General features: G+C 43.3%; 1 protein-coding gene across 5 annotated transcripts in view; it reads right to left on the reverse strand.

The window, feature by feature from the left end:
• Positions 1–9379, reverse strand: part of smoc1 (SPARC related modular calcium binding 1) — a 199255-nt gene extending 189876 nt beyond the window's left edge. For 3 of the 5 annotated variants that reach the window (XM_033026838.1, XM_033026837.1, XM_033026841.1), the window contains exon 1: positions 8981–9379. In XM_033026838.1, coding sequence (XP_032882729.1) covers positions 8981–9076 — 96 coding nt within the window. In that variant the 5' untranslated portion in view covers positions 9077–9379. The remainder of the gene's footprint in view (positions 1–8980) is intronic. The other 2 variants (XM_033026840.1, XM_033026839.1) reach the window with 1 other exon arrangement.
• Between the last annotated feature and the right edge of the window lie 14588 nt (positions 9380–23967).

The raw sequence follows: 23967 nt of genomic DNA on the forward strand, positions 1-23967 counted from the left end.
GATCACCCCTCATCCTCTCATGCTCCAAGGAATAAAATCCCAGCCTGCTCAACCTCTCCCTATAGCTCAGGCCCTCAAGTCCTGGCAACACCCTTGTAAATCTTTTCTGTACACTTTCCAGCTTAACAACATCTTTCCTATAACAGGGTGACCAAAACTGAACAGTATACTCCAAATGTGGCCTCACCAGTGTCTTGTTCAACTGTAACATAACCTCTCAACTTCTATACACAGTAGTGACTAATGAAGTCCAATGTGTCAAAAGCCTTCTGGACTATCCTACCTGGGATGCCACTTTCAAGGAGCCAAGTACCTGCATTCCTGGATCCCTCTGCCCACAACACTCTCCAGAGATCTGCCAATCATTGTGAAGGTCCTGCCCTGGTTTGACTTCACAAAATGTAACACCTCACACTCATCTGTATTAAGTTCCATTAACTATTCTTCAGCCCACCTGCCCAACTGATCAAGATCCTGCTGCTATTTTTGATACCCTTCTTCACTGTCTACAATGCCATCAATTTTTGTGGCATCTGCAAACGAGCTAATCATACCTTGTATATTCTCATCCACGTGTTATCATGTTCAATGAGATCACGACTGATCTCCGGTATCAACCATGACAATTCATTGTTCACCACAGAGATTGGTGAATCTCTGGAATTCTCTGCCATAGAAGGTAGTTGAGGCCAGTTCATTGGCTATATTTAAGAGAGAGTTAGATGTGGCCCTTGTGGCTAAAGGGATCAGGGGGTATGGAGAGAAGGCAGGTACAGGATACTGAGTTGGATGATCAGCCATGATCATATTGAATGGCGGTGCAGGCTCAAAGGGACGAATGGCCTACTCCTGCACCTATTTTCTATGTTTCTATGTTAATGAAAGTTGGAGAGTGGGTTTTCCCCCCAATGTCCTAACTTCAGTGGGGAGAATGCCTTCAATAGGAAGGCCACAGACCAAGTGCAGGGAAATTGAATTGTTATAGACAGGTACTTGATACAGATACACTGGGCCAAAGGGCCAGTGAATGTGCTGCGAGACTCGTGACACTGGACAGCTCACTGCATTGCTCTGAAGCAGTTCATGCCCCGATGTGGAGGGTCTTCATGTCAAAATTGACAATCTATGATGCCTTACACCAAAATGCAGTTTTGAACTGACTCTTCCATCACTCTTTGAGCTGCACTATTGTAAAGGTGAGGTGATTGTGTAATATAGCCCATGGAAAGCACTCCACAATTCAGGGTAAAGGGCTTCCAATTGGACCATGACAAACTATCCTTCAGTACATAAAGCTCATAGTCACCTATAGAAAGACAGCAGGTGGAAGAATGGGGCTGTTGCAATTGGAAATACAAGGACAAGAATAAAATAATGTGTTCTTTTTAAACAATGAGAGGAAAGAATTCCTCACGAAATAAAAAGAATACCAACAGAATTCAGTTGGTAACACGCATGTGTATTTGATATAGCATCACAGATTCATACAGCATGGAAAAATGCCCCTCGGCCCAACGTCCACGCTGACCAACATGTCCCATCTACACTAGTCCTACCTGCCTGTGTTTCGGCCCTTATGCCTGTAAACTTGTCCTATTTAGACTATGTACCAGTCTAAATGTTTCTTAAAAATTGCGATAGTTCCTTCCACAACCACCTCCTCCAGCAGCTCATTCCATACACTCACCACCCTTTGTGTGAAAATGTTACCTCTCGGATTCCTATTAAATCTCTCCCCCCTCACCTTAGACCAGTATCTTCTGGTTCTCGATTCCCCTACACTGGGCAAGAGACTGTGCATTTACCCAATCTATTCCTCTCATGATTTTGTGCACCTCTATAAGATCACCCCTCATTCTCCTGCACTCCAAGGGATAAAGTCCTAGCCTGCTCAACCTCTCCCTATAGCTCAGGCCCTCGAGTCCTGGCAACATCCTTGTAAATCTTCTCTTGGAGCAAGAGTATGCCACTCGGCCCCTCAAACCTATCCCACCATTCCAAGTGACCACGGTTGATCTGCTCCAGATCTGCCCAGGTCTCATCTCTTCTTCAGTGCTGGTGCCCCCATAGCCCTTATTTTCCTAATCCTTCAAAATGCATTAACTGTTTCACGGTAGGCGTTAGCAGCCCTATACATCAGATTAGTCTTGCAAGTTCTTTCCCTGCTGGAGAAGCACATTTGCCCTGCACTAGCAAAGGAAAGACAACGAGAGGCACAAGTTTGAACTCAGGGTAAAAATTATTCGTAGGCAAGATTTCTGAAGTAAAAAAATCTAAACATTTCCCTTTAAAGATTTGAATTGCTTACACAATCACCCATCTACCATTCTAACAACATTAATACTACAGCCGCAAGATGATGTTTTATGCTTTATTTTCCTGAATATATTCGTTTTACATATTAGGCTCCATTACTGTAAAGAAAAAACTTATTACACTATTATATAATTACACTATTATTACATAATAACACTTACCGGTTATTACACTCCAGTTTAACAATGCCAAATCAGAATACTCACTCATTCTCAATTTGATAAAACTGATCGGGTTAATTGACACATATAACCAATCAACATTTTGAAATCAACAAATGCATGAACAGTTCCAACAGCTATGCAATTAATTTTGGGTTAAATGAGCACAATAAATTAGCAGGCTGAAAAAGTAATTTATGAAAGATTTTTGAAACAGTAAATAAGTGATTCTGGCTAAGAATTAAAATATCAACTGCACATCCAATTGTATCTGATACTCAAATGGATACTTTAATATTTTATTTATTACCTATATGTAGATAGGCAATGACTGTTTTTTTGGTCTGAAATAATTCAGCAATTATGCTTTCCTGCAAGGACTAAACAGCAGGTTTTAATTTCTTCTCCATTGTGTTGCTGGTGCCTTTGAACACAACTGATAGCGTATTTCCAAACTCTGGTGTCAGCAGGAAAACTCATGATCACAAAATGGAAGAGTCTTTACTATGATCAATCTTAAGAGGGATTTGCATGGCACAATATTACTCTGCAATAACACTCATCTTGCTTCTGGTTACAGAAGATGCTTTGAGCAAGTCTGGGTTGCATTGAATAATAAAGTAAAGGGCTGGGCAGCACCAGAGACCCATGTTCAATTATGACCTCAGATGCTGTCTGTACAGAGTTTGTACATTCTTCCTGTGACCACGTGGGTTTTCTCCGGGTCCACCGGTTACCTCCCACAAACCAAAGACGTGCAAGTTTGAAGGTTAATTGGCTTTTGTCAATTGACCCTCATGTGTAGGGTAGAACTAGTGCATGGGTGATCATTGGTTGGTGCAGACTCAGAGGGCTGAGGAGCCTGTTTCAATGCTGAATCTCTAAAACTAAAACTAAACTCCCAAGGATCCCATGCTGCCGAGCTAACAGAAACAGATTTCCACTCCATAATACAATCCCCCTCAACCACCTCAATATCATTAAAAGTTTGATACTAATCTACACCAACAAAATTCTAATTCTAAGGTGCGGCACAGTGGTGCAGCAGTAGAGTTGCTGCCTTACAGTGCCAGAGGCCCAGGCAAGATCCTGACCACAGGTGCTATCGTTTGGGAGTTTGTATGTTCTCCCTGTGACCACGTGGGTTTTCTCCAGGTACTCCAGTTTCCTCCCACACTCCAAAGACATGTAGGTTAATTGACTTTGGTTAAACAAATTGTAAATTGTCCCTAGTGGGTAGGATTGTGCTAGTGTATGGGGTGATCGCTGATTGGCACAATCTCAGTGGCCCAAAGGGTCTATTTCCATGTTGTATCTCTAAAGTCCAAAGCCTGGTATTTGTTTCGTATTCTCTTACAAGTTTAAAGGCCAAGTCAATGCTGGCTCTCAGAATATTTCCACACACTCACACCAGAGGCAATTTATAGCAGTCAATTAACCTTTGAAATGCAGGAAAGAATCAGAGCACCTGGGAGAAAGCCACACAGGAATGGGAAAACGCTACACAAACAGTACCCAAGGTCAGGATAAGACACAGGTAACTGGAACAATGCAGTAGCAACACTATCTGCTGTGCCACCCTAATCTCATCTCAGAAATGTAACCCTGTAGACTACCAAATCATTTTATACATTTGCATTAATCTTCCTCCAAGACAATACAACAAGCCTGACATTTCTGGCTGTTGGGTACATGTAACATTCCTTCTATTGACTTCTATTCTTGATAACTTGGGCAAGCAGCCAACATAGTCAGAGCCATTCCCACTCTGGTCATTCCCTCTTCTCCCCGCTCTCATCGGGCAGAAGTTACGGAAGCTTGAAAGCACGAACCACCAGGCTCACAAACAGCTTCTTCCCCTGTGTTATCAGGCTTCAGAATGGTCCTTCCATAAGCTAGAGTACTGTCCGATTCACCTCTACCCCGCCAAAAAAAAACAAACTAAGGGCAGCAAAAGTTAAAACACACAATAATTTGCTGGCACTTTCACTAACAAGGGGGGAAATACAATCATGCACTGCAAATTAGTTTAGAGACAGTGCAGAAACAGGCACTTTGTCCCACTGAGTGAGCGCCTACCACTGATCCCCACACACTTACACTATCCTACACACCAAGGGCAATTTCCAGAAGCCAATTAGCTAACAAATTTGTACATCTTTGGACTGTGGGAGGAAACCGAAGCACCCTGAGAAAGCCTATGTGGTCACGGGGAGAACGTACAAACTCTGTACAGACAGCACCCACAGTCTCAGCAGCTGTAAGGCAGCAGCTCTGCCACCGTGCCTCCATGTCACCCAATGTTTTCATATATAACAAAAGACAAGGGCATTGGATAAGCTGCTCAAATTAATCACAATTATTCCACACAGCAATATGCACTTTTCATGAAATAAAGATTTGATTGGTCAAATCTGAAGAACGGTCTCAACCCAAAACGTCACCAATTCATTCTCCAGCAATGCTGCCTGACCTGCTGGCACCCTTTTATCTGCTTTTCACCTCCAGTTTTTGTCACACTTCACCCGTTTATCCATCAAGTCCACCTCACCTTGTAAAGGAAGGAACTGCAGATGCTGGTTTACACCGAATGTTGGAGTAACTCAACAGGCCTGGCAGCATCTCTGGAGAGAAAGAATGGGTGCCATTTTGGGTCGAGACCATTCTTCAGTCAGTCTGAAAAGTCACCCATTCCTTCTATCCAGAGATGCTGCCTGCCCTGCTGAGTTACTCCACCATATTGTGCCCATCACTCGCCAGGATTTACCCCACCCCTCTTTTCCAGCTTCCTTACACTGACGGAGCAGAGGGGAGAAAGAGTCCAGATCCCAACCACCAACTATCTATTCCCTGCACAGATGCTGCCTGACTCCAACATTTTGTTTTTTGCTCAAGATTCCAGCATCTGCAGTCTCCTGTGTCTTAATCTCTCTTGTTTTGCATCCGTTGGTGCTGTTCAGTTGAAATTTAAGTCAATTAGTCACTCTAATCTCAATTATAAATACTAGTAATTAACTGATTACAAATACCTGGCTAATTAGTCTATAATTCCTGAGTTTCATTTCCCTATTTTTCTTAACTAGAACAATGATATGTGCGATTTTCCAGTCTAAGGCAACACTACCTGAATTAAGAGTTCTTAACGATTTTAATTAGGCCTCCTGCAATGTTCTCACCTACTTCACTTAAAACCCTTAGATTGGAATGCATCTGGTTCTGGAATTAATGGCAATATGGTGCCAGTATTTTTTCATTGCTGTTATTCTGTTTGAGTTAATTTTGGCAAGTGCTCTGTATTACTTTCCACGGGGTGTCTTCCTCAACTGCACGTACTGGTGCAATTTGTATTGATTCCAATATCTCTTGCAAATTATTTTACACACTTCTTAGACTTCCCTAACCACTTGCATTCTCTACATCTCTCAGCTCCCAGAGCCTTGTCGTTCCTATGAGTTTCCTTTAAATTTTACATGTCCCTTACCTCTTTAGCGACCCGTCGCTGGGGTCTGCGGGAAGGGGAAGTGGTAAATGGTACTCTTTCCCCCTTAACAGAATAAGCAAACGCTATATTGCATCAAATTCTCTCCCCACGCCTCTTACCAATCTTTCTTCCCTCAATATAGATCCCTGGTCGTCATGTGGCAATTCAGCACCAAGACCTGGCTTGGCTGGCGGTGAGGGGAGCCCTCTCAGTTAGATCCTTCCTGCACCGTCGGAACCTCACTACCAGCGCACGCTGCCCCCGGGACGGTTGCTATGGACAGGAGACGGTTGCCCACCTCTTTGCAGAGTGTGGATTTGCAAAACGAGTCTGGAGAGGTATGAAAGGGTCCCTGGAACGATTTATCCCGAACAGCTCCGTCACAGAGGACTCTGTGATTTACGGACTGTTCCCAGGGACACATTCAGAGACTGACATCGAGTGCTGCTGGAGGGTCATCAACTCGGTGAAAGACGCTCTTTGGTCTGCCCGAGCGTTGCTCACCACCCAGCAGAGCGAGATGTCCGTCAGGGAATGTTGCCGACTGGCCCACTGCAGACTGCAGGAGTACGTGCTAAGGGACTCGCTGAAGCTTGGTGCAGCCAATGCCAAGGCTCGGTGGGGGAGGGCCACAGTCTAGGGTCCTTCCGCTGCTGGACATGGGGGGCACGGTATGGTGGAGACGCCCCTCAAATTAAATTAAGGGAAGGTATCCCACGCCAGGGGGCCACATGAGTGGCACGGGTGGGGGACATTTTTTGTGGAACTTGAAATGTCAGATGGAAATTTTCGCACTGTGTACACATTGTATATATTTATTACTTGGACTGGGGCCACAGAGTGGTACTGGTGGGGGACTGTTTGGTGAAATTTGACAAATGTAAAAAAATTGTACTGGAAAAATTTGTATAGTCTCCGAAAATGTCGGATGAATTTTGTTTGAATGGTTCAGAAATTGTATATATTTACCAATTGAATAAAGTATATTTTGAAATATTTAAAAAAAAATTCTCCCTGCAATTGAGCTTTATCTTTCTGTAGTCACTATCAGAACGATCACGCAACTTTAGGCAGCTAATTAAACGTGGTTTTACTAAATCCAACATGGTTTGACATCTCTAAACTAATCTCGTTGGTTCTGGGACGTCCTGTTACAGAAAGCTATACCAAGGGGCGCAAGATATTCTGCATCTTTCTGACAAGAGCTTATCCCAAACCAAACAAAAAAGCTAAAATCCCCCCAAATTTTTAGATGTGTGCCCAATTATTGCGTGGACACAATCCACCACTTCACATCTGCCACAGGGGAGCAATACACAGCCTTACATTATTTTCAGTCTCTTATTACCTCTCTCGTCAATAGGATAATTTCACGCTGATCCACAAGGCTACCGCCCCTCCTACACCGTCCCTGGTGGGTCTATGCTGATATAAACTGCACATTCATTTGCCAGTCCCTCAATAAATGAGAGCATGCAACAGAAATGACTGCATATGATATTTTGAATTTGCATTAGTAACCACTCATTTTGTCCCTTACACATTGTGCATCTGCATAAAGAAAGCTTATCCGGGCTTCACATCCAACCCCATTCCTTTGCTTTGCTCATACATTTCTTTCCCTCCTTGGATTTTCATTTTATTTTAAACCGGTATCTGTATTTATAATTTCACGCGAAATACATCAATCAGCCCTGCGCACTGCATTTTACGATGTTCTTCATTTTCATATTGCTGCACCCGTGGTATTATTAAACGATTTTGCCAAATTGATTTTTTTTTAAGTGGGTGTCCTTTTAAATGAATATTTCGTCCTAACCCTCGTTTCACACAGAATAAACTCATGTTGAAAAAAATGGTAAGTGTACATTCCGGAAAAGCTGCATAATTTCTATTTATCTTGCCCGGTGTGTTTTTTAAACTAAACCTGACATTGCCGCATCTCTACAAAGCCCGGTTTTGGTTGTTCTAGCCTCTTCGCTTACAGGACGGGCTTTTTCTCCCTAAAGCAACTGTGAGTCACCGAATAAAGAATGCGGATCGTGTATCCATTATTTTCACCCGCATCTTTCATTCTGGGTATTTTTTTAGGTGCGAACCCTTTTTAAGGTTAATTAAGAAGTCTAGAATACAATTTTTTGTTTCTGTTTTGCACGTCCAGGCGTGTTGATTATTTGTTAACGTTGGTGTCAATTGAAATTGCAGTCTGGTAAATCGCATCCTTGTGTCAAATCATCCGATTGTGAAATATTCTAAAACAAATAATGAATAACTTAATTCCTGCGGGAAGTTGTGGGAAAGTTGTCCTTTGGAGAAGCGTATGGGCTCGAGGTGTATCTTTGTTCAAGGGCTTGAACTTATCTCGATAGGTCAAGCTGATTTATAGGCTTAAGAATGCACTGTTTGAGAGTTTTACTGCCCTTCTCTGAATCCCGGAACCGGTTTGGTCAATTTCACCTCACTTGTCCTTCCTCTCGGGATAAGTTACCGGAGCAGTAGCGTACGGAGCGAATAATACGTCGATAGATAAAAGCGAGGAATGGGAGGGGAGACGGGGTGGGGGAAATTGCCCACCGACTCCCACAGCCCGGCCCGACACGAAACCCGATTCTAGTTCTAATCTTTAGAGATAGACAACACTGGACCTCGCAACTCCCATCAAATGTCCAGGTTATGCCCGAAACAATCTCTCTCTAAATCCCAGCGTATCTCATTCCCCGGTGGAGGAAAGTCGGCTCTCAATCTTTCTCTGATAATAATGTCCAAATACAATCAGTTTAACTTTCATGCTGCGACCCACTAGCGTCAATCTCATCCAACCCCCCAGAAACATATTTCAGATCTCAGCAACGTTGTCGCTCGATATTAGCCTGCAACCGCGGGAAGAATGACAGGTGTCAAGTCAGATGGCTGATATTTAAAGCTGAGATACACTATGAGTAAAAGAAAGACAGGCTGCCCGGAATAAAAGGAAAACGAGAAGAAAACTGCTTGGAAACTCTGTCAGATTAAACACACTTACCTTTGGTCCACTCGATCTCTGGGAGAGGGAGGGTGGCAGGGTCACGAACAACAGCATGACGTGAGAGAGGACGATGATACAAAACTTTCTGAACATGTTTCTAATGTTCACACAAGCCCTCCCGTGTAATATCAGTCAAGATTCCCAGGCTCGGGGACCCTTACTGGGGGTTTACCGGTAAACCCGCTGCCAGTGTTGGCGACTAGTATTCTCGGCTTTCTGAGTACGCCAAAAAATGTGTTAAGCAACCACTCATCTGGTCTTTTCTTTTCCCCACACCCCCTGCGGTGAAATCTCTTAAACGTGCCCGCTTCTGGTAATAAAGCGCACAAACTTCCATGCGGTTCCCGTTATAGGCACCTTCATCCCAGGCAGAGTGACACAGGGCGGCGAGTGACAGCAACACTCGCCAATCGTGGATGCAGTGGGCGCTCCGCTTGCCAACAATGGGATTAACGTTGCCCAATCTGCGTGTGGGTGGGCGGTACTTCCTTGTAATTGCCTGAATAAGTTATTTCCAATTGTAAGGAGAGAGAAAAAAAATAACAACTGATCCATCTTTCAGTCGCTTCAAATCCAATATTAACGGCGCTACCGGTGCAGTTGATAAATGTATATTACTGCAATTGGTGCACTCTCAGTTTAACTTTGTCATTTGAAAAATGTTAGTAAGAATTGAAGATTGTCCCCCTCCCATTCCCCCCCTTCTGCACAGATGTTGACACACTAGCTGTCTTTGTGTCTGGTAACCAGAAGTTGATCTTGTGTTGCAGGTGTGATGGAGGAGGAGGGGCGTTTAGAACTGGCTTCATACTGTGACCAAACGGTGCTTTTGAAGCCCTCGGTGTTACATTCTAAACCGGTAGACGACCTTCTAAAATAATCGTAGTCTTTAAACATCCGATTTTATCAAATATTTGCAAATTGCCCGTGGATTATCCAGTGCACTGTGGCGCGGGGGGGAAGTGGGCTCAAGGACAGCTTGTGTGTTTCAGACTACAATTAGCCTGGAGATTAATGATTCCTACATGTGTTTCTTCAAGGAGTAAAGCTTTTTTTTAACTAGCAAAGGAGGGGGTGGCATTTAATGAACTGGGAGAGTGCAATTTATCTCTCCATATGGGAATGGGTCAGCGAATGGTGTGAAATGGAAGGGTCTGTGTCAGCGAGGCACACATAGGAGAGATTGGATCTCGTTAATTATAGCGGGAAATTGGTAAAGGCTGCGCGTTATGAAGTGAGGATTGTAACAAACGGTAAAGATGCGTCCGTTTTTGCACCAACAAAAAGAAACGGTGAACAGGGCAGATTTCGTCCAGAGATTATCTCAAAACGTTGAGCGATTGCGCCCGCGATCTCAGTTTGAATACATTGCATAATTTGTCTCAGATCAAGTCGCTCCCCTGCTGCCAGACCACAACAAAAGTGGCTTGAATGCGTATAAACCCGAGCGCATACAAATATATATCTGCTGGAAAAAAAATCTTTCTCATACAAACCGTACACCCCCCACATCCCAAAGATAAAAGGAATCCTTGGATCGTAGACATATTCGCTTGTTTACCCCGGGAACATTATAAAATACTATGATTGCGGGCAGAATCTGGACCGACATTCAACACTGACAAAAAAGTTGCATTTCGTTACTGCAAGCTTTCTTCCCAGTGTCTAGTTGTACAAAATTAGATGCATTAATTTCATCTAGTAGTAGGCCGTCTGTTGGATATTCCGAACACCCTTTGCTATCCCAGTCACCAGCCATTGCCACATTTCCCATCTCATCAGAGTGCAACAAATTGGTCGCTGTCGATTTGCCTTAGCGTTTTCCGCATTTCTCCAGGACGCGGAGAAACCTCACACCAAAGCCGCGGCCGCAATGCAAAAACAAAAACACAAAGTTAGCTTGAAATGTTTACTTTCCAGCTGTCAAAAGCATTTTTTTTTTACAAAACGCACATTTTCGCCCCGCGGACTTTTTCACAGAAAAGGCTTCGGCGTATTACCCGTCCTTCAAGTGGGTACGAATTAACCGCACCCCCGAGGAGCACAGAGTTTATATGTCCCAGAGGACCAGTCGTGGTTGTTGATGCAGGTGTACAAACAATGTTGTCAATGCAATCAATCGTCCAGATTTGCAGCAGGTTCGGTGCTCCTCCGGGCAGCTCCTTCTTGCTCCACATTTAACTGTGTAACTATCAACTAAATAATAGGTGGAAGATAGACATAAGAGAGCTGGAGTAACTCAGCGGGACAGGGAGCATCTCTGGGGAGAAGGAATGGGTGACGTTTCGGGTCGAGCCCCTTGGCTCTGGAAGGTTACATCGCATGGGATCCAGGGAGAACCAGCTAGCCGGCTTGGTGGAGTGTATGGGAGGTTGTTCTTGGGACTGGAAGCCCATAACCAGTGATGTGCCTCAGGGAAGATAGACACAAAAATACTGGAGTAACTCAGCGAGTTTCTCTGGAGAAAAGGAATAGGTTTTCGGGACGTGGCCCTTCATCAGGCTGAAGGGTCCAGTCTGATGCTACTTAACCAGCATCTGCAATTCCTTCTTTACACAATGAGCCTCGGGGATCCGTGCTGAGCCTATTGGTTTTGGTCATCTGTATTAACGATTTGGGTGAGGATGTACAAGGCTTGGTTAGTAAAGTTGTCACTAAAATAAGTGGTATCGCTAACAGTGACGATGGCCACCAATAATTACAATGGGATCTTGATCAGCTGGGTAAGTGGACCGAGGAAGAGCGAACGGAGTTTAATTCAGATAAGTACGAGGTGTTGATTTTGGGGAAGTTAACCCAGGGTAGGTGGACTTTAGTGCCCTGGGGAGTGTCATAGAACAGAGGGACCAAGCAGTGCATAGTTCCCTGGAAGAGGCATCACAGACAGAGTGGCAAAGAAAAAAATGAGAACAATCGAGGTATTGAATACAAGAGTTGGGATGCAATGTTATAGTTGTGCCTGATATCGGTAAGGAACCGTTTGGAGTATTGTGTTCAGTTTTGGTCACCCAACTATAGGAAGGATGTTGTTCAGCTGTAAATAGTCCAGAAAATATTTACGAGGATGGTGCCAGGACTCCAGGGACTGGGTTGTGGGAGAGGTTTGGCAGGCTGAGACTTTATTCCTTGGAGGTGGGAGATTGAGGGATATTCTTATATCATGAGGGACGGAAATAGGATAGAAACATAGAAAAATAGGTGCAGGAGTAGGCCACTCGGCCCTTCGAGCTAACATTGCCATTCAATATGATCATGACTGGTATCTAAAATCCGTTCCTGCATTTTCCCCATATCCCTTGATCCCTTTAGCCCTAAGAGCTAAATATAACCCTCTCATGAAAACATCCAGTGAATTGGCAGAGAATTGCACAGATTTACAACTCTCCCAACATCGGGAAAATGTTTCCTGCAATGATGAATGCACACAGTCTTTGCCCCCAGAGTTGGGAAAGTAAGAACTAGTGGACATAGTTTTAAGGTGACAGGGGGAATATATAACAAGAACCTGAGGTTCAACGTTGTCACTCAGAGGTGGTATTTATATGGATGGGCTGCCAAATGAATTGTTTGAGGTTAGTATCATAACAATATTTAAAATACATTTGGACAGGTACATAAATAGGAAAGGCTTAGAGGAATAAGGGTCAAATGAGGGCAAGTGGGACTAGCTCAGATAGATATCTTGGTCAGCATGGACGAGTGGGGCTGAAGAGCCTGTTTCAGCGGTATGTGTCTAATTATGCAATACATATGTGCCCGCGTTTAGATATTTTTGAAGTACTTTCGCCCTTGCAACGCAAGAACATCTGCTTTCAATTTAAGGTGCCACAATTTGTTTTATGTTATTTGCGTTGCCATGGGGACGTTTAATGACTTAACTTTTTTTTTACACCTTTAGTATGAACAGCTCTTGTCCAGGACCTCATAGTAAAGGAGAGCCCACTGTATTTGCACGAGTAATCAATTTATTAATGCGACGAATGTGCAGTGTTTGCAATGAATTAGACCGTGGAGGATTTACTGTTCCTGCTAACATCAAACCTTGGGTAAATTGTGATTCGTTTCATTGCTGAGATGCATTAATACTGGCATGCAAGATTACCTATTTATTTAACAAATTAACTCTGCTGGTTAAAAAAAAAACCAGACCTAAATCAGCCAATCAATTAAAAATAAAATCCTCAGCATCAATTACTGTTTTATTTCAAAGGTGTTTTACGAGGTATCCTTACCGAATCCGCGAATACCTTGCAATTGTTATTAAAGGAATTCAATATCACCACCGAAGACTAAAGAGCTGCTACTGGCTTCTTTGGCAGAATGTCCGCGACTGCTATATAAAATAGCAAATCCTACTCACTCTGTTCTTTAGCAAAATCCTTTCATTTAAAAAAAAAAGTGGCGAAGAGGCCACGATTTGCATCACTTCGATGTCCAAAATCTAAGGCTGTATTTTATATATATATATCCACGCACACACACATCTGCGATACCACGTGCAGAGTTTTATTTTACTGTTAGTCGGGATAACTTTTAGTTGTGACTTCCACAGAGATTAATTTGACGGAGAACGGGGATCAACTTTGGGGTTTAAAAAGGGATTATTTTTGTTAACTTGCGGGCAATAGGCTAAGATAAGTATTTGCACAAGAGACAGAGGACGAGATGGAACAGTATAAAATACTCAATGTATAATTCTCCCCAGTATTACAGCTACAAATACCCCCCCCCCCCCCCCCCCCCCCCCCTCCCCATTGACCGGTTCAACCCCCTCCACTGCACAGCTGATGAGGTGTGAGGTGGACAGAGACCGTCTAAGCTTTGTTCATTTCTACCGGGGAATGAAAGGGATCGCTTCTTTCTGTCGAGTGTGAATGTTCGCCAAGTTCTGAAGCTAGCACTCGGTGTTGACATAAATCGATTTGAGGAACGGGTCATCGGTAAAAAATGAAACTCGTGTGAAAGTTCCTCCCTCGCGGGACAAGCCGGTCGCCTTCAATGCGGCACACCTGCACCCGCTATTCTTCTCCACTGTTTACACTGTCATACGAAATTAATTCTTTACTATTCGGGCCATTGAGGGTCGTCTTCATTGTACAGAGCGGCCCGCGGCTCGACCCCATCGGGAGCTCTTGTGCCGGCTTAATTGAGCGTCCGGCGTTTTATTAAGCTAGTGTGTGGTAGTGGGAGAGGGAGAGCTTGTAGCTCTGAGAGAGGGAGGGAGAGGGACAGGAGAGGTTTGGAGCTCCGGGAGAGAGTGGCTTGGAGCTCCGGGAGTGAAAGGGAGAAGGGAAGGGAGGGGAGGGGAAGTTTGTAGCTCTGGGAGAGAGAGGTGGGGCTTAGAGTTGCCGGATTCACACTGACTGCTGCCCAAGCCCCCTTCCCCACGACCCTATCCACACCATTGCACACATATGTACCCCTCCCCCCCCATAGTCCAGTGAAGAAGGTCCCGACCCAAAACGTCTCCAATCCATTCCCTCCACAGAGGCTCGTTGAGTTGCTCCAGCACGGCGTTTTGCTCAAGATTCCAGCATATGAGGTTCTTTGTCTCTCAGTCTCTTGTTGCTCCCTGGGATTGCCATTCTTCGTGTGTTGTATTGCTTAACTAGCCCCAGTTTGCTACAAGCTTTGTTCTAATTGACTTGAAACTTCCTCCCACATCCCTCTCCACAGATGCTACCTGATCTGCCCAGCATTCCCAGCATCTTCTATCTATCATGGTAAAATTCCTGCAGCTGTTTTTGAGATTTTCAAGCAACTGCATTTAGTTTGTACAGAGATAGGTCTACAGCACAGAAACGGGTCCTTCGGCCCACAAACGGGCTGAGCACGACGACAAGATAAACTAATCTAATTCGCCTGCACATGATCCCTATTTCTTCATGCCCTGAAAATTCACGTGCCTATTTAAAACATTCTTAAACGCCTCTATCATATTTGGTTCCAACGCAGCCCCTAGCAGCACATTCCAGGCACCTCAGTGTAAAAAAAAATGTCGTTTAAGCCTTGGCACCCTCACCTTAAAGCCATGACATTAAGTCTTAGACAATAAACAATAGGTGTGGAGTAGGCCATTCGGCCCCTCGAGCCAGCACCACCATTCACTGTGATCATGGCTGATCATCCACAATCAGTACCCCGTTCCTGCCTTCTCACCATATCCCCTGACTCCACTATCTTTAAGAGCTCTATCTACCTCTCCCTTGAAAGCATCCAGAGAATTGACCTCCACTGCCTTCTGATGCTGAGAATTCCACAGATTCACAACTCTCTGGGTGAAATTATTTTTCCTCATCTCTGTTCTAAATGGCCTATCCCTTATTCTTAAATTGTGGCCCCTGGTTCTGGACTCCCCCAACATCAGGCACATGTTTCCTGTCTCTAGCGTGTTCAATCCCTTAATAATCTTATATGTTTCAATAAGATCCCTTCTCATCCTTCTAAATTCCAGAGTATACAAGCCCAGCCGCTCCATTCTATCAACATATGACAGTCCAGCCATCCCGGCAATTAACCTTGTGAACCTACGCTGCACTCCCTCAATAGCAAGAATGTCCTTCCTCAAATTTGGAGACCAAAACTGCAGGGCCCTGTACAACTGCAGAAGGACCTCTTTGCTCCTACACTCAACTCCTCTTGTTATGAAGGCCAACATGCCATTAGCTTTTTTCACTGCCTGCTGTACCTGCATGCTTACCTTCAGTGACTGATGAACAAGGACCCCCAGATCTCTGATGTTTCCACCCTGGGGAAAAAAGATTCTGACCATCTACCCTATCTATGCCTCTCATAATTTTATATGCTGCCCTCAACCTCTAGTGTTCCAGAGAAAATAATCCAAGTCTGCTCAGTATAGACACAAGGAATTTTGCACAGAACACCAAGTGTTCGACCAACTCAGTGGGTTAGGATGCTGCTTGGCCCGCTGAGTTACTCCAGCACCTTGTGCTCTGCCCAAATTTGTCCAACCTCTCATTATAGCTAATACCCTCTCATAGCCAATACCTTGACCTTATTATTTAAAATATATTTATTATTTGTTTTCTTTTTTAAATATCTGATGCAAAAATATGTTGGAAATGCTTTAGCATTCCTATAGAATATAATAGAAAGAGAAAGTAAACCATTTAGTTTAATGAGTTTCCACCGTGCTTTAAACACTGGCAGTATTTTGTTTCTACTTTTACTGTGCAGCTTTTTTCCCAGTCCCTGGAGGCAAATTCCCTTTAGTTCTGTAAACAAGCCTTTGCATTTGACCATAATTTGTCATCACAATCTAGTAAATATTTTGTTTAAAAAATACATCCACTTAAATATTTTTCCCTCTACAAATAATGCGGCCATAATACGAAAGGTTGTTTCCAACCCCCCCCCCCCCCCCCCCCCCCCCCCCCCCCGCACTGAGGGGGAAGAAAGGTTCACGCTACTTTACAAGAAACGTTGGGATGGACTGTACATGCTATGAACTATTTGACAATCCAGTGACTAATTATATAGGTTAATGCAACAACCATTTGGAAAGAACACTTCTCAGAATAAAGGGACGTACCTTTACAAAAGAGATGAGGTGGAATTTCTTTAGTCAGAGGGCGGTGAATCTGTGGAATTCATTGCCACAGATAGCTGTGGTGGTCAAGTCAATGGATATTTTTCAACATTTTTCAACATTGAAAGATTCTTGATTAGTACGGGTGTCGGGGTTTATGGGGAGAAGGCAGGTGAATGGGGTTGAGAGGGAGCGATAGATCACCCATGATTTAATGGCGGAGTAGACTTGATGGGCCAAATGGCCTAATTCTGTTTCTATAATTTATGAACCTCAAAGAAGCAATGTCCTTGTTTCGATGGCATTGTTTGAGGAGGAAATTATAAAGTCTTGAGTCATAGAGCACAGAAACACCCCTGCAACCCATCATGTCCAACACCATGCAAGGAGAACATTCTGATCTTCTTTAGCAAGTGCCAGCGATATTTAATATCCATCAGAAGGCAAAGTATCAGTTAATTAATTAGTCTGGAGGTCAGTGCAGTCAAGCAGTTCAGCATTGAACCACAAGTCACTACTTCCCCTGGAGCTGTAAGGTACTGATTCATTTGAGGCAGTCCCTCAGATCAAAGATGACTTAGTACAGACACCCAAGATGGATACAAACAACTGGAGTAAATTAGCAGGACAGGCAGCATCTCTGGAGAAAAGGAATAGGTGATGTTTTGGTGTGAGACCCTTCTTCAGACAGAGAGTCAGGGATGAAGAAAACTAGAGGTATGGAACACATCAGAGATTCACAATGGGGGAGCAGCGAGAGAGGGTGTTGCAGAACTCCCATCAGAGAGAGGAGGAGAACTTCTTCAAAGTCAGCATACCTTGAGGGGATTTGGCAGTGGAGCAGAAAAAATGTGTAGGAAGAAAGCAGCAGATGCTGGTTTACACCAAAGATAGACACAGAATGCTGGAATAGCTCAGTGGGACAGGCAGCATCTCTAGAGGGAAGGAATAGGTGACGTATCGGGTCGAGACCCTTCTTCAGACTGAGAGTCGGGAGAGAGAAACTAGAGGTATGAAGAGGTACAGAACTCTGAGAATAATTTCTTCAAAATAGGCATACCTTGAGGAGATTTCACATGGAGCAGACAAAATGTGTAGGATGGAAACCCCCCAGATTTTATAAGAACTGTCTGTCAGCTAATTTCTCAGTAAGTCAGAAACATCCATTTTATATAGTAACCTGTATCACAATATAATTGTTTCATTACACAAAATACCCCAACATTACACAATTAATCTAATGGAATGCATGTATTGTATCCACTCATTAATGAATGCTATGAAACATATTATTAGTCGCTTGAAAAATGCTTCCAATATGTATGGGAAAACTTTGCGGAATGTTGGATTTCTGTATGTCATGCCATTCAAAATCCATTCCACTAGTGTGAGTTCAGAATGCACCCAGGACACATAATATAAATTGACCACAAATATTCAAATCTTGAAGCAGAGCTATTTCTTGCAGATAACTAGGAATTTGCCAAGGATAAAATCCATGACAATATAGATATCTATTCCAGAACAACAAACTTTGATATTTGGAGCCAATAGGGACTGCATATCTGGAATCCTGAGCAAACACAAACTGCTGACAAGATTCAGTTAGCCATGTATAAAATAAAATGGACAGATGACGTTTCGGGTCAGGATCCATCTTCTGAAGAAGGGTTCCGACCCGAAATGTCGCCCATCATTTTTCCCCAGAGATGCTGTCTGACCCGCTGAGTTACTTCAGCATTTTGTGTCTATCCATCGTCAGATTGATTGTTTGAAAGTTTGAAATTTTCCTGAATTTACAAGTAGATCTGTTTCAGTTATAGAAATACTCATTCCGCAATCCTGATCTGCAAATATATTGCTGGCCCTTCATCGTTAGTCATACAGTCATACAGCGTGGAAACAGGTCCCTCGGCCCAACTTGCCCACACCGTCCAACATGTCTCATCTATACTAGTCCCACCTGCCTGCGTTTGGCCCATATCCTTCTAAACCAGTCCTATCCGTGTACCTGTCTAAATGTTTCTTAAACGTTGCAACAGTATCTGCCTCAACTACCTCCGGCAGTTCGTACCATACACCCACCACCCTTTGTGTGAAAGAGTTATCCCTCAGGTTCCTATTAAATTTCCCCCCCTCACCTTAAACCTATGTCCTCTGGTTCTCGATTCCCCTACTCTGGGCAAGAGACTCTGTGCATCTACTATGTTCCTGGGTCTAAATCCTGGATCATCCTACTGAACATCAGAAAGGTTTGCAGCAGTTTAAAGGGGTAGCTACCAAAGATAGTCAGCATTAGACAATAAATGCTAAGGACGGAACTGCAGATGCTGCTTTACACCGAAAATAGACACAAAATGCTGCCAATCTCAATAGTAACACAAGAAAGAAAAAAATGAGTATCAAGTTTCAGAGTGTGCCCAGGTCTATTTTATCTCAATCTCAGTCTGTGCAATTTATTTTATATTATCTCAATCTGTGCAAGTGTTAAAATCAGATAAGTAACCTCCAGAAAGCCTGATTGCATATTCCTAACGGCGGCACGTTAAGAGTTAAACGTCTGAATTACTTTTTCTTTGTGACTAAATCAACATACAATTTTGATTTTCAGCAGTCACTCTAAAGTATTTGTACGGTTTTGCTCGGGCTTTTATCGCCTGGTGCCAATTCCCCACTTCTCACCCCATGAAATCTGTTTCGCATATATTTCTAATAAATGCTTACAGCCTCTTTTGTAAATTAATGGCCTGAGTTTGCTCTCAAGCTTCATTGAAAATGTAACAATCAATTTGCACACACAACAGCCCCTTTGATATGATATAACCACTGCTGTATGTGAGGAATAAGCAGAGAGGGAAACCTAAACACACTAATCTTTTCCTCCCTCCTGTTTATTTGTATATTTAGCCTTCGTGACATTTATTCCCTTCCTCCCCATTCCAAAAGGTGTTGATTCTTGCTATACATTTCCCTGGATAACACAGTAGTTGGGTTCTGGACTCCAACAGCCAAGTTTACTTCACTACTCTGGGTCGTATTCTATAGATCAACACCCCTGTGAACGCAGCACAGTCTTCCTGCTCTGTTAGACTCAATTGATCAACGGAGCCACAGGGGATGGAGTTCTCAGCTGCTTTCTTTAGTTCAGTTCAGTTCAGTTTAGTTTATTGTCACATGTCCCGAGGTACAGTGAAAAGCCTTTGTCGCGTGCTATCCAGCACAATTTTAATATTGTAAACCAAGGGAGCATAGAGAGTGAAATTACGATCATAAGTAACTTGGAGGAATTTGTCGTACACCCAGTACATACTGTTTCTGTCCTGTAAGTGTTAACACTGGGAATGAGCACAAAAACTAAAGGGAGGAGGGATTTGTAAACTTATGATGTTACCCTCAATAATTATAATGATGCTCATACGTTCTAGGAGTAGAATTATGCCATTTGGTCCATCACGTCCACTCTGCCATTCAATCATGGCTGATCTATCTTTCGCACTCGACCCCATTCTCCTGCCTTCTCCCCACAATCCCTGACACCCCTGTAAAATAGACTGCATGGGATCACTTATACATTCCAACTGATGTTCAGTTCCACATACGTGGAATTGAAGATTGGGAAAGATGTGTAATGACTGGCCATGCCAGTCGCACCCGCCTTGACATGGTTGTTCATTAACTCCTTTCCCAGGTTTCAGAGTATATTAATCAAGGCACGTCAACATGTTTGTTTGGCCAGTGGGCGGGAAAACAAAACCAATGGAGGCCAGGAAAGGTCAAAATGTACAAACAAAACGCATGTCCGCAAGGAAGGACAGCTAAAGGGCACAAGATGGGTGGATATTGTCGAAAGGACAGTTGCCAGATTCTTTGAGAAATCCTAGGCAAAGGGCCAAACCACTGTTCAGGCCTCTAAAGTTAAAGGAGCAGAGGAGAAGATGATTAGATGATGCCAAGCATGTAGACCACAGAAGTAAAAGGAGACAGCTATACTTTCCAGTTTATCCAAGATTTAATGCAACCTGCCCTCTGTTCATGAATATTTTACAAGTGCTAGATTCTTTCTGGCAAGGGAAAGAAGAACGTTCTCTTTAATATATTTATCTTTGGCTTGAAGCAAAAACATCTCTGAAAAACCATGGCTTTGGTTGCCAAACAAAAGAGTGTCATCAGCAGTGTGTTATTTTTACAGTTAGTTTCTGCACGTGTGAGGAAAGCATAAATCTTGTGTCCTGTTTGAGTTCACATGTCTCGGAAAATCAAGAGATAATTGTATTGGGTAATATTTCATTTTTAAACTTTTCAAACTGAACATGATTCGGTGGAAAAGAAAAGACATCACCAACCCCATATACTGTAGTTTTATTTCTTTAGATTTTAGACTTTACTACCTACCTCATTGGTGACCCTCAGACTATCCTTAATCAGCAATTAGTTAGCTTTACGATACACAAACATTATTCCCTTATCATGTATCTATGCATTGTAATGGCTCGATTGTAATCATGTATTGTCTTTCTGCTGACTGACTGGATAGCACACAACAAAAGTTTTCACTGTACACTTGACAATAAACTAAACTAAACTAAGCTTTAGAGATGCAGCGTGGAAACAGGACCTTCGGCCCACTGAGTCCGTGCCGACCAGCGATCACCCCGTACACTAGCACCTATGCTGCACACCAGGGACAATTTACAATTTTTTTTTACTGAAGCCGATCAACTTATGGACCTGCACGTTTTTGGAAGGTGGGAAGAAACCGGAACACCCGGAGAAAACCCACGCAGTCACAGGGAGAACATACAAACTCCATACAGACAGCACCCGTAGTCAGGATTGAACCCGGGACTCCAGCGCTGTAAGGCAGCAACTCCAGAGCTGTGCCACTGTGCCGCCCACTTACTTCTATTGTCGCATGGAGTTTACAGAGATTAAATTAACATGCACCAAGCCTAATATCTTGCCTCATATGGTTTGGGACTCTAACGTTCTACTTCAGTCTGTTATTTTTCACTTCCAGCAGACAAATGTGATTCTACTCCCAAACAATAGCAATGAAAGGTACTCATGCGCTGACTGTCCAGGTGAGAAAGCAAATTGAGTGTGATCTGTTCTCACTCTGATTCCCATTGTCAGCAGCCCTTTGGAGTTAACGATGCCTTGCTTCCATTCCGCTGCACTGCATGTTCAGAAATGACCGACGAGGCTGGTGAAGAACCTGTAGAGTCTGTCCCAAGTAGGACAAGAGGTGCCTAACAAGGCAGGCAACTGAACACCCCTCCCAACGAAGACTGTCAGGGGTGTCAGGGGTTATGGGATGAAGGCAGGAGAATTGGGTTAGGAGGGAGAGATAGATCAGCCATGACTTGAAGGGCCAAATGGCCTAATTCTGCTCCTATCACTTAAGATCTTCTGACCTTATGGCTGCTCAATGTGCTCAGTCCATTCCTGAATGATGCTTCTCCATTTTGGGCAGTCGCGGACCAGGAATTCCCATGATTTGTTGGGGATCTTATCCTTCTGAAGGATTCCATACATTGCTCCTTTAGCTAGGAATCCCTTATCTTGATGGACCTTCAATTGAAGTGCTTTGGGAGCCAGATGTCACACGTGTGAGTGATATGCCTGTGTATGCCAAAAATGGTGTCGCCCGCATGTGTAATGTATGCAAAATGAATTTCACTGTGCAGTTGCACATGTGACAAATAACGCACTATTGCCTACCTGATGGCCCGGTTGCCAAAAACATAAATTCCCCTTCCCATTCCTACACTGTCCTTTCTGTCCTAGGCCTCCTCCATTGTCAGAGTGAGGCTAATCGCAAATTGGAGGAACAGCATCTCATATTTCGCTTGGGCAGCTTGCAACCCAGTGGTATGAATCTTAATTCAAGTAACCCCTGCACTCCGTCTCTCTCCATCCCTCCTGCAGCCATCGCACCAGGTAACCGTTCTTACCCAGCAAACAGCCAACAATGGCCTGTTTCCTTTATCATAGTTACTTTTTTGCATATCTTTCATTCATTTGATCTATATCTCTCTACATCACCGTCTATATCTCTTGTTTCCCTTTCCCCTGACTAGTCTGAAGAAGGGTCTCGACCCGAAACGTCACCCACTCCTTCTCTCCAGAGCCTGTCTCGCTGGGTTACTACAACATTTTGTGTCTTTCTTCGGTTTAAACCGGCATCTGCAGTTCCTTCCTACACATTGACTATTGACTTTTGTCTGTCAAAGCTATCTGGGAAAATGATGTTGGGGACAATGGTCTGGGAGAGGGCGGTTTGCTAATCCAGTAGATTAATAGAATTTTACAGAGAAATTTGTCTCGTAGATTAGCTTCACTTTGGGCAAAAGATTGTTGTGTCCTGTCCTAACTGGCACAACATTGCTCAGGACGATTAGGTTGCCTCCCTCTGAGACAAAGGTTTCTCAAGGCCAGCAGCAACTACAGGGGGGAGGGTGAAGAGACGATATTTCGGCTTGGGACCCTTCTTCAAACTGACGTCTGAGTCATACCAGCACAGTGTTTTATAGAAGAAGAAATATCCAAGTTAACCAGCAATTCAAACGGTAGGTATTCCAAGCAGAGTAAGTGGAAGCAAATACTAAAAAGCAATATCAAAAGAGTAAATAAACAGAAACATGTAAAGATGTAACATTTGAACTTTGTTTCCATGAGAGTCCTAGCTCAAATGGTGATGAGCTATGTACTGGTGATTCAAAGCTGTATATAGATCATGTAACAGACTGCGAGAGATAATTGTTAAAAGGTTTAACAAAAATGCTGGAACTTTATATCTGAAGGACTACAATTGTAGAGTTAACCACAGCTATACAAAGCCTTGCTTAGATCATCTCTAGCTTATTGTGAACATATCGTGGCACCAAGTTTTAGGAAATATATTGGAAAGCAAACTGAGTCAAATTTCCAGAATGACGCCTGGAATTAATTGTAAGAAGAGATTGCACAAACCAGGGTTTAATTTCCTGGAGTACAGAAAGACTACAAAACCCAGATAGGACTTGTATAAAGAAACCATTTCTGCTGCTTGTTCAATGTTAGACCCCAGGGCATAGTTTAACATCAGAGGCAGGCCTTGCAGAAGTGGAGAGAGGAAATCCCATGTGGGCAAGAGGGTGATGGAAGATTCAATGCTCCCCACAAACGATAATTGATACAGAATCAGTTGCTAATTTTAAATCCAAGATTGATAAATTCTTATTAGTGGGTTCCAGTGGAATATGGAGCAAGAAAGGGTATTTGTCACAAATCAACCACGATCGGTTGAACATATAAACAGATTAAATGACGATTTTTTTGTTTGAATGATAATATTTGCTGGCAACTGGCTATTTGCTGGAATTAGCTATTCTTTGGGTGTTTTCAAACCACTGAGCAAACAGTTATCAATGGTGACCATTTTTGTCTTGACAAG

The sequence above is a fragment of the Amblyraja radiata genome, chromosome 9 (assembly GCF_010909765.2).
Source record: "Amblyraja radiata isolate CabotCenter1 chromosome 9, sAmbRad1.1.pri, whole genome shotgun sequence".
Lineage (NCBI taxonomy): Eukaryota > Metazoa > Chordata > Chondrichthyes > Rajiformes > Rajidae > Amblyraja > Amblyraja radiata.